Here is a 14,841-nt window from a genome sequence, read left to right on the forward strand (position 1 = left end):
TCAGCAGAAGAGGTGCAAGACTTTGCGGAAGAAGTTCCTGAACTCGGCGTTGAACACGGTGTAAATGATGGGGTTGAGAGCACTGTTGACGTAGCCCAGCCAAGTGACAGTGCTGGTGACTTGAGGGGGGATGGAGCAGGACTTGCAGAGTGCCCTGGTAATGTGCACCACAAAAAAAGGTGTCCAGCAGAAGAGGAAAGCACCTGCCAGGAGGACAATAAAGAGAGAAGGTGATGCGAATGTTCAAGAGGCTTTAATTTAACAAAGCCTGAGCCAAAAAAGACAGACACAGCTTGGGCACGCAGGGAAAAGGCAGCAGTTGTGCTGACATGTGGAGCTGGGCTTATGCCCAGACAAAAAATTGGGATGTTATTCCTGCCCTAAACATTGATGAAAAGTCTTAAGTTAGTCTCGCTTTGGCTTTGAATTTAAGATATTTGGAATCACATGTTTGCCTTGGAGGGAGTTTGCATTATAGACACTGTATGTGTTCTTTCCCAAGGGTGCTGGGTTTTGGCACTGCTCTGGATTCACCCAGGTCCTGCGAGTCTGAGTGCTGTGGTGTGACAAGGTGGCACATTTCCCAGCCTCCCCAGCCATCCCTGACAGCCACTCACCGACAACGACCGGCAGCACCCGCATGGCCTTGCGCTCCCGGCCGTTGATCTTGGCCCGCTTGCGCCCATGCCCTGGGTGCGGGTACCTGAGGTGTGGGTAGGACACAGTCTGGATCCCACTGTTCATCCCACACTCCCCAGGGAGGCCGGCACGGGCATAGGGGCTGCACTCCAGCAGCCCCAGCCGGGTCTGCTCTCTCTCCATCAAGGTTGGGGGGTGATACAGCTTCCTGTTGGCTCCGTAGATGCAGCCTCTCAGCTTGGCCTTCCGGGCTTCTTCCCAGCGCTTGAGTCCTTGGAACATGCCACAGTACAGAACCAGCATGACAGGGCATGGGATGAAGAAGGAGCAGATGGAGGAATACACAATGTAGTTGTCATCCTCCAGTTGGCACAAGCTGGGGTCCCGGTCTGGGACATTGTTGAGGCCAAATATGACTGGGGATGCCACAGCAAAGGCGAATATCCAGGTGGTGGATATAAGGATCAGCTGCCGCAGGTCGATCTGCCGCCGGTTGTAGTTGAGTGGGATTTGAACAGCGATGAACCTGCCAACATAGCCCTGGGTGAGTCAGTCCTGGTGTGGTGGTGGCACTGTGGTAATGTAACCAAGGGGCCCCAAGCTCCTTGTCACTGTCCTTCCCCCCATTAATTTACTTTACAAACAGCCGAGGCCTGGGCTACAACCGAACAGCCAAGGGACAGCTCTGGATCGTCACACAACGAGCTTTCAGCTTGGCCACCACCGATGGGACACAAACCTGTTGGTGGCGGATGTTAAGCAGAACAGCCTCCTTAGGGGAGGGCAGAATCCTCCCTGCTTGGGACACTGGCAAGGGCCTATGGCACAGCCAGAGCAGGAAAGCTACTCACCGATCCACGCTGATAGCACACAGGTTGAAGATGGAGGCCGTGCACAGCATCACGTCCATGGTCATCAGGGCATCGCACAGCACCGTGCTGAGGGACCACACTCCTCCCTGGAACTGAAAAGATCGCTGGGGTCAGCAGATGCTGTGTGTCTTTAAAATTACAGGAACACAGCCATGCCTGGGTGCCTCAGCCACTCGTGTTTTTCCAAACAAGCAGCCGAAAGCTGAGTGCTCCTCCCATGGCATGATGCTCCCAGCGCAGCAGCAGCACATGGGAATCAGCCCAACACAGAGCGCACAGCCTGCTCAGGGCTTGTGGTTCTGGCCTGTCTGGAGAACTGAGCTCTCAGGCCATCACTACAGCCAACTGAGTCATGCTGGGCAGAGAAATGGACACAGGACATTGCACTGCCTTGGGTGAGGTCATGTACCCCAGACTCCTCAAACCCCCAATTCAGGACCCAACTATCTCCCCAACAAAGCAATATTGGCTGCACAGCATCCTGTGCTAAGTCCCCAAGCAAGCAGGAGACAGAGCACAAAGCTCCTCTTCCACTTCTGTGTCCCAACCGTTCCAAGCCCCTGTGTGCAGATGATGTGAACAGTTTCTCTGTGTTACACAACTGTTCCATCCTGGCAGGCCAGGCACAAGTTCAGCTTTTGGACACCAGGTCCAGGCAATAACAACCTCTGATTCTCTCCCCACGGTCACAGGCACCAGGGCAGAGCAGCAGGGATCGGTGTCAGTGCTCTGAACCACCTGGAAGTGTTGACTCTGCATCCTTGATGATTTTCAGCTCAGGCACATCTCAGCTAGCAGCACAGCTCTGCACTGGACAGGCAGCAGGACAGACAGAAGGACAGCAATGGCTGATGCTCGTACAGCCAGAAACTACTTGCAACACTTTGTTCCAGTTGAGTGCTTGTCTCAACCAGGTACAAACCCAGCTTGTTCTTTTAACATTAAAGCACTTTTTAGGCTGATACAGAAATAGGTCACCTCGATCCCATTCCTGTGCCATTACTCCCATGAGCTCCTTGAGCAGGCAGAGACCTATCAGTTTGCTTGCACCTGCACAGGTAAATCAGGAAGCTCAATAGGCTGTCACCACAAGGCAGCAGGGAATTTTTCCTCAGAGTTTGAGACTGTGAGGATAATTCCTTTGGGTCCCTCTGCAGAGACAGGTTAAAAACCCAATAAAATGTACAAATAAGTATGATTTTAGTTTGAAAAAAAAGTGTTCAGTAGCAATGGCCTCTTGTCATGTCTGATTGAAACACTTTATTTTGATATTGCAAATACCAAGCACTATCTGTACTTTCTATATGTTTTTATTAAAATATATATTATAGATATTACTATAGTATATATATTGCTGCAAGTAATATATTTAATTTTCTATGTATGTTTAACTACAGATAATATGAATAATCTAATATATATAATTTATTATCTATTTTTATCTATAGAAAATGTGCTGCATAAAATTATTTATAAATATATATATTTATATATATATTAATATAAAAAGGGACCTTTTTCTCTATAGCAATAGTCAGTCAGTGCTCATAGAGTCTAATGTTGCTGCCCTTTAATGTTGCAGGTTTCAGGAAGCAGGTATGGATTTGTTCCTGTACTGGTGCTAAACAACAGGTTCTGCTTTCATTCATCCCAGCACAGAGTAGAGCCACGTGGGGAACACACTCCCACAGAACGCCTGGAAGGTGCTGAACCCCAGGCCCTGCCATCCACAGGGCAGGCAGCTCTGCAGGGATTAATATCAGCCAGTAATGATGTCAAACACAGGATTATGATTAGAGGAGCTGTAAAGCCAAAGGAGTCTCTGAAGTAACTGTTTTGCTATTTTTGTACAGCATCTCCTTGAGATACCTCCGGGGGAGCTCTGGAGTCAGACCTGAGTGCTTCAGTCAGCCTATTTTCTAGCACAATGCAGACACTCCAAACTGAATTTGAGACCTGAATCATCAAAAGCTAAATTTCTGCCAAGCTCACTGGGATCTTGACAGGTTCAGCTCAGATTATGAGAGAGAAAAATTTGATTTTGGGCTACAGTTTTCCAAACCTATTTGTGATTTGGGGGAACTAATTGATTCTGAAAAGGACAAAGGCTCTCAGTCTGCAGCACCATTGGATCATGTGAGATGAAAGTTGGGCACTTGGAAAATGCTATAAACCCTTCCCTTTCCCCACCAACCCCCAAGACTCGGCTTTGGAGGAGGTGCTAGGAGAGAACTTCCCATTCTGTGGTGTTTGTCACTTGCCCACCTTGGCAAAACGTGCCAAGGACCTCTCTGATGGGAGAGTAACTTTGGATAAGAGGCTTTGCTGGGCCATGTGATTAAGGAGTACCTAATTCCAGGAGGCTGCACCAGATTAGCCCATCAAGGTACACAGTGTAAAGATTTAGGGATCATAAACAGCTCAAGCTTCCTTTAAGAAGTGCTCCAGAACAACTGCACCTCCAGGGGCTTTTTGGGTTCTCCACTTTTTCAGAATACAATGCAGAAGTTTTTATAGGATGGTGGATGGCAGGAGACAGACTTGGCTTCTCAAAGACCCTTACAGCTGCCTTCCTAGTCAGACCATTCTGGTATCCTTATTCCTAAGCACAGCTGATTTGTAAGGAAAACTCTGCCTTCTATACTAGCCTGATGCCAGAAGAGCTTCTGAGGGCAGAAGCCAGGACGAAGTCAAAGGTTTTAGTTCTATTTCCTCTGATACCAGCCGTTGTCTCACTCCTGCCACATGCAGGGAACAGCAGGAGCCTGAAAGGGAATTAGGAGATGCCCATCTGGACTTTGAACAAGTATCTGCCTCAGTGCAGCCATGGCTCAAAGACAAGGCATGGAGTGAGAAGGCTGTGACACGAGCTGGAAGAGGAACAGTCCTTGCCAGTGGGCAAATTCCAGCATCAGAGCCAAAGAATTGTCTCCATGTCCACCAGAAGCTGAATTTGGGCTTTTTGTCATAAGTTGTGACAACTGTCATAGTCCCCAGAATACACAACGCAGCCTGCAAGGGGAGAGAAATAAGAGGGAGTGGGACATAAGAGAGAGGTGCCTCATGTCTGCTCTGATGTTGTTTCTTAAATCACTGTGGTCAAGCTTTTTCAGAGATCATGAAAAAGCCTCATCATCCATCTGAGACATTATGAGGGCCAAGAATTCCAAGACACCTCTCCCTAATTACTGGTATCTGGAAAAAAAAAAAAAAACCTAAGCACAGGTTTGTAACTGCTGGCCTATCTCACCTCCCTGGTATTTTGTGTGGCTCAGACATCAGCCAGGCCCAGAATAACATTTCCACTAAAACTGTAACATTCTAGGAAAGACTAATCCCAAATCCTGCTGCAAACAAGCTGACATGCATTCACAGAGAGCCAGGGGAAATTTGGAGAGGGTAGAGGTCTGGCCTCTTATTAGAGGAGCTGCATCACAGGCACACAGAAAAAACTGCAAGAAAATAGATGTTTTGATACCAAGCCAGTGACCCCCGAAAGTTTTGGGCAGAACCCGTCACTCTCAGCAAGATAGGAAGATAGCTCATGAGGTTTTCACTGGCTGCTCCATCATCATGCCTGCTGGGAACACTCATCTTCCCTGACCTGGAGAAGGAGCCAGGTAAACATGCAAATCTGCTCAAACTGTTTCCTCTTTTCCGTAATCACTTACACAGGTCTTAGTGCCAAAGATGTTTACATAACCAACACCCTCAGCTCCTGCCAGCAGCCTCCTGGCTCAGGCCTGTTCCACAGCTCTGCTGCTTGGCAGGGATTAGCAGAGAGCTGATCACAGGAGCAGCAGGTACAGGTGTGTTCCACAGCACAGTCCATGTGTGGAGCTTCTCCTAGTGCCTGCCATAATTGCTGGGATGCCTCCACTTGATGAGGACTGTATAAACTTCTGCAAGTATCCAAGAGTCTTTGGGACTCCTGCCATTTTCACAGTCTCTGGGAAGAGGAGCTTGCCTCACAAGGCAAGCCTGTGGAGCCATGCAGCTCCCTCCCACAGCCACCCAGAGCCAAGTGATATCCTGCAGTAACTCCACAGGACCATAGCTCTGCTTCCTCAGGTAACCCCTGTTTTGGTGCTACCAATGCTCCAGGGACTCTCTGGGATCTTCTCCTAGCCTCTCTTCACATGAAAGCAGAACTCTGCTCCTCAGGAATAAGAGTTAATGCCTAAGAGTGCTCCAGGCCATCTCCTTCCCCCTTGCTTCCCATCACCCCTGCCTTTCTGGCACAGGATTGATTGCTGGAAAGCACTTGACACACTCATCAGAAAGCCAAGGCTGGCAGAAGAGCAGTGCAACTTCCCCATGGAAGTTACGATTACCTCTCCCCATCATACTGCTAAGACCTGAGATTCCCAAGCAGGCAGGAAGGTAAGTGCCTTCTGCCTGCCAGGGCAGGCAGCCGTGTGGTAGTTACAACTGGAAACATTGGAACATGCCTTTGTTCCATATTTGGATGAGTCCAGTGGAAGGAGAGTGTGTGTCCATAATTGCTGCCAGTGTCTGAAATGAGCTTTCTTAGCAACCAGAAATAAAAGCCAAGATCAAGGACTCTCCCACTGTGCTCCAGCTTCAGTGAACAGCAGCAAAGGATCACCCACATCCCACAGGAAGGAATCCCATCCCCACTGGGGCTTGGAGGGTATCTGTTGTTTGTGAGGATGTCAGATGTCACCTCAAAAGTTAAGTCCCTCCTGCTGTCTTTTAAAGCTCTGACTTGGAGAAATGTTTCCAAAACTGGAACACAAGATGCCACCTCACAGAAAAACAACACAAGGTGAGCAAATTTCTGCTGAATGAAAAAATGCTTAGTTTATTGTTCTCTTCATGCTAAAAAAGCAAAAACCCACCACCTCAGCTGGTTTTTGAGTTTTCCAATAGGCCCTCAGAGTCCACCTTTTACTGTATTAGGAGTTGTATTAACGTTTAAAACAACAAAACAAAAACCTCATACCAAGAATGAAGATTTAGGTGAACATTAAGGACTGTCCATATTTTCGGTGCCTACCACGTTTGGTACAGAGTGCAAGCTGAAACCAAGCTAGTTTTAAAGAGCAATCACTACACCCTGCGTCTTACATCCCAACATCTAATTCTGAGTTTTACCTCCAAGGGGGGAAAAAAAAACCCAAAGAAAAGAAACAACAAAAATTCTGTCCTCTGGCATGGATTCAGTGGTTGCTCTCCCTTTTCTTTATTTCAGAACAAAATGAGCTGGAAATCCTGCACCAGTGTACAGGAGACAAAATGAAAATGGGCACTTGCAGGCTCTGAGCCCACAGAGGAGCTTCCAGGCATGGAATGGAAACTGCTGCAACACTAGAGTTGGAGTTGCTCTACACATCAAAGCCCCACTGCCTGCTCGAGGGGGCTCTGACTGCTGCATGGTGCTCTCTCTGTCTGTCTCGCTCTCTCTCTGTCTCTCTCTCACTCTTTCTCTCTCTCTACCTGTTCAGCACTTCCCTCAGCTGCTCCATGCATTCCCTCCGAGCACCAGGAGTGCAAGTCCTGGTGCCTCTGCTGTTCTGTGCTTCTGAATGCCTGCCTGGCTGCAGAGGATGGGAGGGAAAGACTTCTGTCATACAGCACCTTCATTCCCCATGTTTAATATCCTGGGAGCAGAGACATGGAACAATTCCCTCACAGAACTGATGTTTATGAACAGCCATTGACGTGAACATACCAAGTGTCACCACAAGCTGGACAGCACCAGTTTTTAAAGCTCATACGGGTATGAATACCCATTACCTGAGAATCCAGAACTTGTGGAATGTCTGTGGTATTCAAGAATTACTCCTGCCCCAGTGGAAGCATTTTCAGAGGTATCCCAGAATATGTTACCCTGTATTTTATATATTCCAGCAAAACTCCCACCTGCAGGCAAAAGGAAACCTCTCTGGTGTTGGTAACTGCCCATAGAGAGATCTGGGGACTGAAGGCATCGAGAGACAACAGAAAGAGGAAGGAAGGAAGGAAGAAAAGGGATCCCAATTAGCAAAAAGTGGCTGAGAAGAATGATAAAGAATGTGCCTTTCTAACCACAGCAAAAAAGAGGTAATGAGGGAAAAGCAAATCCACCAAAACCAAGAGCACAGTGGAAAAAGAGAGGACCTAATGCTCCAGTTCTTCCTTGGTTCCTCTTATGGGTCCCCAGATGAACCTGCTGCTCCACAATACCTGTCTCCAGAGAGGTCATAGTGTCCTGCAAAATCCTAGGACGAGGTACAGACCATTCTAAGCTCTAATCTGCAGCCTGCCTTGCTTAGGGGAGTACAGGCCTGCACAGTCAGGGCCTGCTGAGCCATGGGGTGCCCCACATGGCTTGTGAAAGAGGACACGGCGGGAGGGAGATGCTATTCCACAGCTGGGAAGAAGATCCACACTACCAGCTACCACCAGCATGGGTAGAAAAACCTGCTATTTGGCCCAGTGGATGCTTTCATCCTCTTGAGCAGGGAAGAGCCACCAGCAGGTACTAACAGGTTCTAAAACATCCCCCTGCAAGCACAATGGTTTATTCGTCCCTGGCAGTAAATGTTACAGAGAGAACCACTCAGCCTCAAGAGTGCCTGTTGTTCTTTCCGTCAGCTGTCACAGTCTTGGGGGGTGAAGAGGTTTTGGGAGTGAGCAGCAACTCTGCCCCATGTCCCTGAGCTGGCTCTTCACAGCCGCCATCGCATGCTGGGTCAGGCCTGTGCCAAGCAACAATCTACCAACCAAAGCCACCTTGGTGCAGGGTGACCAAATCCCATCCAGCCCCTGGAAAAGACAGCTTCTCCTTCTCAGCCAACATGGAAAGTTGTTTCCTGGCTAAAGATGCTAGAGATCTCCCTTTATCACCAAGGCTCACTTTATGCCATACAGAGCACAGCACCTGTCTCTTCCTATCCATTTGCTGACGGCAACCTGGACAGCATGCAAGCCAAGGGACAGCACCCCACTGCGCCTCCGCTCGGGGCATCTCCACTCGGCGCGGTTCGGACGGGGATCCCAGGAACTCGCACGGCAGCGCTGTGCGATGCCGTGACGCTCGCAGGTAAGAGCCAGGGGTCTGACCGCCACGTCCCGGAGGGCAGGGCTGTCCCGCGGTGGGGAGCACTCCCGGGCCGGCGGGGTGGCGGTGGGGAGCAAGCCCAGAGAGCTGCTTGGACCCTCGGTACTTGGTCTCTTACCCCCCCGCTGCCTCGTAACCTGCAGGCTCGGCGGGCACACAAGCCCCCCAGCCCGCCGTTCCCCTGTGTCCCCGGGATGTCTCACCTCGGAGTAGACGTAGAGGGGCAGGACGAGGAGGGCGAGCAGCAGATCGGCCACGGCGAGGCTGACGATGAAGTAGTTGGTGGTGGTCTTGAGCGCCCGCTCCGTGCAGACGCTCAGACAGACAAGCCCGTTGCCGCCGACGATAAGGAGGATGAGGAGGATGCCAAGCACCAGGGCGGCGATGCTGTGGCCGGGTACGGCGGGTGGGGGTCCGGCGGTGCCGTTGCCCATGGCCCCGCGGCGCTGCCCCGCAGCCCCGCGCACGGAGCCGGGCCGGCCGCCGGGAGCTGCCCGCCGAGCCGCGGGAGGAGCCTCCGCCGCCGCCCCGCCCGGCCCTGGTCCCGGCCCCGCGGGGACAACTGGGTCACCAAGCGGCTTAAGGGGTGGCGGGGGGCGGGGAACAGGCTCCCGGTGTCCCGCTCCCGGTGTCCCGGTGTCCCGAGCGCTGCAGAGATCTTGCTGTGTTCTCACATGGTCTTGCTGCGTTCTCACATGGGGCTGTTCTCTTAAGCAATGTTAGAGGAAAGAATTGGAATTAGTACAAATCGGGTGAATAACTGGGAAATTTTATTCTGATGTATGTGTAGAATCTGGTAATGTTTAGGAGTTTGTAATTAAATTGAGTAAAGATCCAGACAGTCCATAATGAAATTTGAGGATACTGCCAAGACACAATGCTGAGGGCATCTTGGAGCAGAGAGTAGGGATTCAGAGTGCTCTTGATAAGTTGGCAAATGCAGGATGCACTTCAAAAGGAATTTTGCGCCTTACCCATGCTTGGGCAGGAATAAACAACTGCAGAAATGTAGGATATAAGAAGAAACCAGATGGGCAGCAAGTGTGGGAGCAAAGATGGGGTGGCAGGTCATGAGCTAAACATGAGGGCTGGGGTGTCTTACTGCAGCAAATGAGAGAAAAATGCTGTTTGAGGAGTACCTATGCACCTGCAGAGTCAGAAGGTATGGGGAGGTGTGACCTTCCATTTCTAGCCCAGATGACTTGGAAGATGTGGGAGCTGATACAGACTCTGTGGGCATCTCTGCAGCTGTGCCACCAAACCTCAGCCTGGATGTTAATGCCAGGTAAGCATTCAGGTCAGCCTGGTAATTGTAGAAGGCAGTGGGAAGAGAAGGCATGGCAGTAAAGGGACATTTATACTGCATTGAAAGGAAAAATACATTATTGGAAGATTTTTATAAGACAAATTGCTTCTAAGATCTGTTTCTAGGCTGCAGCTATCACAGTTTCATCCAAACTATTGAGATTTGTGGAAGAAATCTTCTCTCCAAAACCTGCCCTCACTGCCTCAAGTTCCCTTAGTCTTTTTTGGAAAGGGTCACAATTACCCCCCAGCATGTGCAGCATGGAAAGGCCACAGCCCTGGTGTCAGCCTTGGGACACAGATCCAAGCACTGTCCTTCCCTTGGACTGGAGTAACAGCAGCTGATCCACACAGTCTGTTTTGCCCAGCTGCTGTGGCTCTGCAATTTCCTACATGAGTAGGGGAAAATTCCCTTGGTTTAAGCACTTGGACAACATTCTGGTTAGCTAAATTCTGCCTCCAGACATGGGGCTTCCGGGTCTTTTCTAAAGCCAGCAAGAATGCCATGTCTTTAGTAACTACAGAGTTGTACTACCCTTATCTCCCATCCTAGTGAAGGCTGCCCATCCTCATGTTGATCCCAATACCCATGGATTTGTTTCTCCAGTCATGTCATTTCCCTCTTCTAGTGTACAAAGACAGGAGAGACAATTCCACCTGGCTTGAGTGGGACCACATCTAGATCTGTCTGTCACTAGCACTGGACATACCTGTATTTTTCTACATTCCTTTTGGGAATTGTTTGTGTTGGACTCAGGAGGACACAAGCATGGTTGCACATCTGCCAGGTTTGAAGCTTGGTGAAACCTCATCTGCTGACAAGTTCAGGCAAGGAAGATGATTTCCATCATCTGGTCACAGCTTTTCCTATCTGGCTTTGATCCCTTAGGCCTGACTCCTGACACAGCCCTCACTCAGTGAGGAGTTGGGACAGCAGAACCACTTTCACTAGAGCCCTTTTTATTCTGAGAAATCAACTCAAAGTAGTAAAAGGAGGCCCTGAAGTTCATTAATTAAATTAATGAACTCTTAATTTATTTATGTTTAAACCACCTGAGCAGCCTCGAGAGCAGGATGGAAATGTGACTGTGTCCTCCTGCCTTCCCACAGGGATTAGTGCCATTCCTTTAATCCCCTTTAACAGTTAATTTACATTCATTATCTCAATTTTCCCTGTGGGTTAGTGCTGAATTACTCTTAACTCTCAGTGTAGAAGCTCATATTCCTGACTAACAGGGCCTTAATCCTAAACTAGTTTAATCCTGGAGTGGACTAATGTAATGTGAAATAATGCTTTTGACTTCCAGAAGAGAGTAGCCATGCAAACCACTAATTAGGACAATGCTTCTGTGGCAAACAGGCTACAGACATTAAACACAATTCCTTTCTTGGATAAGAGGAGCTGCTCTCCTAGCAGAAGAGAAGGAAAGTCTGTCTTACATCAGCATATCCAAAGAAGTCATGTCACTGCACAAAAAACAGATGACAAAGAACAGAGTAATGGGTCACCCTCATGGAAAGCAGGAGTTATGCTGGAGTGATGGACTAGGAATGCTTAGAGCACCTTTAGAGAGGGTCTGATGTGGTTGGTGTTTTGGAACAACCCTTTTTGGTTTGAATGCACAGCCTGCAGTGTCCCCATTCCCCATCTCGCTGGGACAGTAGCTGTGAAGGCAGCACAGCTGCTCCTTGTGTCAGGGAAAGGGCAGCACCAGAAAAACACCCAAACCAACAAACCAGTGGGAGATCTGCCTTTTCGGAGTGTTTTAGAGTGTTTGGAAAAGAAACTCTGGGAGACAAGCAGTGTGCTTTATGGCTGTGGTGGAGCTGGTCCCTGACCCAAGGAAGCCGGTCCTCTGCCAAGGAGCCAGGAGGAGTCCTGCAGCGACTCCCCCAGGATTAATTAATGGAGGATTTTATTCCCAGCCAGTTCAAAGGATCAGGAAGTTTGCGAGTGAGACATCTGTCAGAGTCTCCACAAGGAGATGGAAGTTTTATCACCATAATTTTTTACATCTGAGGCACTACAAATTTAAATAGAAAAGGGGAACAATGTGGCTGCCAAAGTTTCAGGACAGATGTGACAAAGTCAGCTGATGAATAGTGCCCTAATAGCATCAGCTCTCCTGGCTGCCTTCAGGTTCAGGACAAAGGGAGGAAAACAAAGAGCTTTCAAGGCCAATCTCGTTCCTTTTATTTGCCATATTCAGCCTGGCAATTCTCTGTGAGACACTCATCGGCAACAAAGCCATCCTGCTTTCCAATCTCGTGTAATGCATTTCTCAAAAAGAGGCAGAGGCAGCATCCCCCCTCTCAGCGGGGAGCTGAGAGGTGAGCTTTTGCAACAGAGGGAAGAGGATGGCTCAGCTCTCTGGGCTTTCCAGGCTCTCTCAGTCTCCCAGGAAGCTGAAGGGATTTATTTACATGCTGAATGGATCTCTTGACATTTACCATTCTGGTAAGTTATGATAAATCCATGTAAGATGTAAAAACTAATGCTAGTGGTTATCTGTCGGGGATGAAACTATGGAGAAAATGGCTGCATTTTCCATCTCTGTTTGCTTGGAGTCAAAACTAGATGTTTTTGTGGATGCCCGGTTTCAGCTTAACCACATAATTGATCTCACACAAGGGTGACCCGATGAGATACAAGGACTTGTGGCACAGGACAGATCAAAATAATATAACTCAAGAGCTCCTACTGGATTAAAAACATCACTGAGCTTATTAGACCCACTTGTTGGGAAAAACCTCCTGGGCAGGGGAGAAGTGGAAGACAACACAAGCCGGAAGGGCGGGGAAAGGCGTGACTGGGAGCAACAAGCACCTGTAAGTGCACCTCCCTCCATGCTCATCTTGACAAAGCCTGTTCCTGTTTACTGAAAAGGGTGTCCCTTCAGGTTTCTGACAAAGTCAGGGAGGGATGAGCTGAAATGCAGCCCAAGCAGCTGTGTCAGGAGCTACTGTGCTTGGTGCTGGGACGGCACACCTGGGACAGCTGGCCCTGCCAGCCAGGACACAGTGCACAGACTAATTCCCTGAAGTGCTTTCTCCTCTTCCCCAGACACACAAACAGCTGGAGGCTGAGATTACAGCGCTCATGCCAATTAGAGCTGTGATAAGGCCAGCCACAAGGGGAGTGTGAGCGGGCTCAGTGCTCCTGTACTGTAGGTACAGGGAGCTTCCAGCTGGGCAGGAAGCCACACTGGGCCAGCAGGGCCAGGGTGGCCAGAGGAGCCTGGGGAGGAAGCCAATCAATCCTGTGTGGTCGTGTCCCTGTGTTAAAGGATCAAGGCATGATCCTTTCTCTGCACAACCCAGGCAATGTGTGGATGAACTGATTTCTGCTGCACAGCCTGGCCAGAATGAAATAATGCCTTGATTCTCTAATACTAAAAATGTTGCTGGGGAATTTTTTGGTTTTCCTGCAGTTTTGGTGACACCTGCACTGGGATGTTTTGTTCCACCCTGGGAACATAACCGGGATAACCGGGGGGGGGCTTTTTTTTTTTTTTTTTCTTCCTTACTTGGGTAGGAAAACCAGCTCAGGGAAAACCAGGGGAGCTTTGGAAGGAGTTCCATAGGGTGTAAAATTCCAGCAGGTTGATGGGGGTGATAGCTTGTCTTTAAAAACTACTTTGGGCTTCCTTGGTGACAGGGAGACAGCCATGATGCACTCATAGGATTGGAAAACAGAGTTCCCTTCTTCCTGTAAAAAGACTGTGCCCTGAGCTTGGCTTTTCCTTTTCTAGATCACAGTGCCAGCCACAGTAAAACCAACCCTTCTTTCCCCCTACAGTACCCATTCCCAAAGCAGGCAGGAAGAATTTCCTCATGGAAAAGGTGGTCAGGCAACGGAAGGGGCTGCCCAGGGAGGCTGAGTGTCCTCCGAAACCCGATCCGCTCCATAGCCTTGGCCACCTTAGCAAGCTCAGTGATTATCAGCTCTTAGTGATCTCAGCTCTTTTATAGTTTCAGCCCTCAGCTTGCTAAAGGCGCCTTGGCTTGAACAGTGGCTTCAGGCAGGCGGAGAGAGAGAAAAGAGGCCACGGAGAATCCACGGTGATGGTTTTATTGAGAGGTCCGCAGAGGGTTCCGGCGGCAGCTCTTCTGCCAGAATGGGCTAAAGTAGCCTCTTTTATAGGGGTGCAAGGGCTCAGGAACTGACCAATTGTAAGGGTTAGGGAGAATGGCCTATGGGGTCACAGAGAGATAAGCTAGGCCTGGAGGACTGGAGTGAGGACTTCTGGCTTAGTTACTATGACTTGGCATTTTCTTATCTCTAGGTTTCCATCCTCCACAGAGCTCTAGCTAGCTCAGTGTCTGCTACACAGGGATGTGGTGGAGTCCCCATCCCTGGAGGTGTCCAAGGAACAGCTGGATGTGGCACTCAGTGTTCTGGGCTGGGTGACAAGGTGGGGGTCAGGTGCAGGTTGTACTTGATGGTCTTGGAGGTCCTTTCCAACCTCAATAATTCCAGGATTCTATGATTTGCTTGCAGGAGGGAAGTGCCTCATGGCGACCCTTCCAGATTCAAGGCTTGTCACAGGTGTTTCTGCTGCAGGATGGGCCTGGCTCATCCAGCATCCCTAGGGAGGCATCCCAGGGGACCCTCTGGCTTAGCACCTATCCCTGCTTCAGAGGGATGTTCTCACTTGCAAAGCACCTCCTATCTCTTATCCTGTACTTAGGAGAGCCAAAGTACCCTGCCAGCACCCAAGGTACCATTCCTGCACCAACAGGATACTTTTCCCCTTGTTCTTCCAATTCTTAGCAAAATGTTTCAAGCATTTGGGGACTTTTTCTTCTTTTTTTTCAGTATGTGCCAAACACCTAATATTTACTTTTTTTTTCCTTCAAAAGAGCTGGGGTTTACTGCAGATTTTACCCAAGGGTTTGATAGGAAGCAGATACAACTTTGACCAAAATGACTGAGATCTGCTCCAGCACAACCCAGAG

General features: G+C 49.3%; 1 protein-coding gene across 1 annotated transcript; it reads right to left on the minus strand.

Annotated features, from left to right (window-relative positions):
• DRD4 (dopamine receptor D4) lies at positions 1-9,011 on the minus strand (the record flags this gene model as incomplete). The annotated part of the gene is made up of 4 exons (XM_084208029.1): positions 1-203; positions 618-1,165; positions 1,491-1,603; positions 8,781-9,011. 4 exons carry the CDS (start codon positions 9,009-9,011, stop codon positions 1-3), a joined length of 1,095 nt encoding a protein of 364 aa, XP_084064155.1.
• Between the last annotated feature and the right edge of the window lie 5,830 nt (positions 9,012-14,841).

This window comes from Fringilla coelebs (assembly GCF_963513975.1).
Source record: "Fringilla coelebs genome assembly, chromosome: 6".
Taxonomy (NCBI): Eukaryota; Metazoa; Chordata; class Aves; order Passeriformes; family Fringillidae; genus Fringilla; species Fringilla coelebs.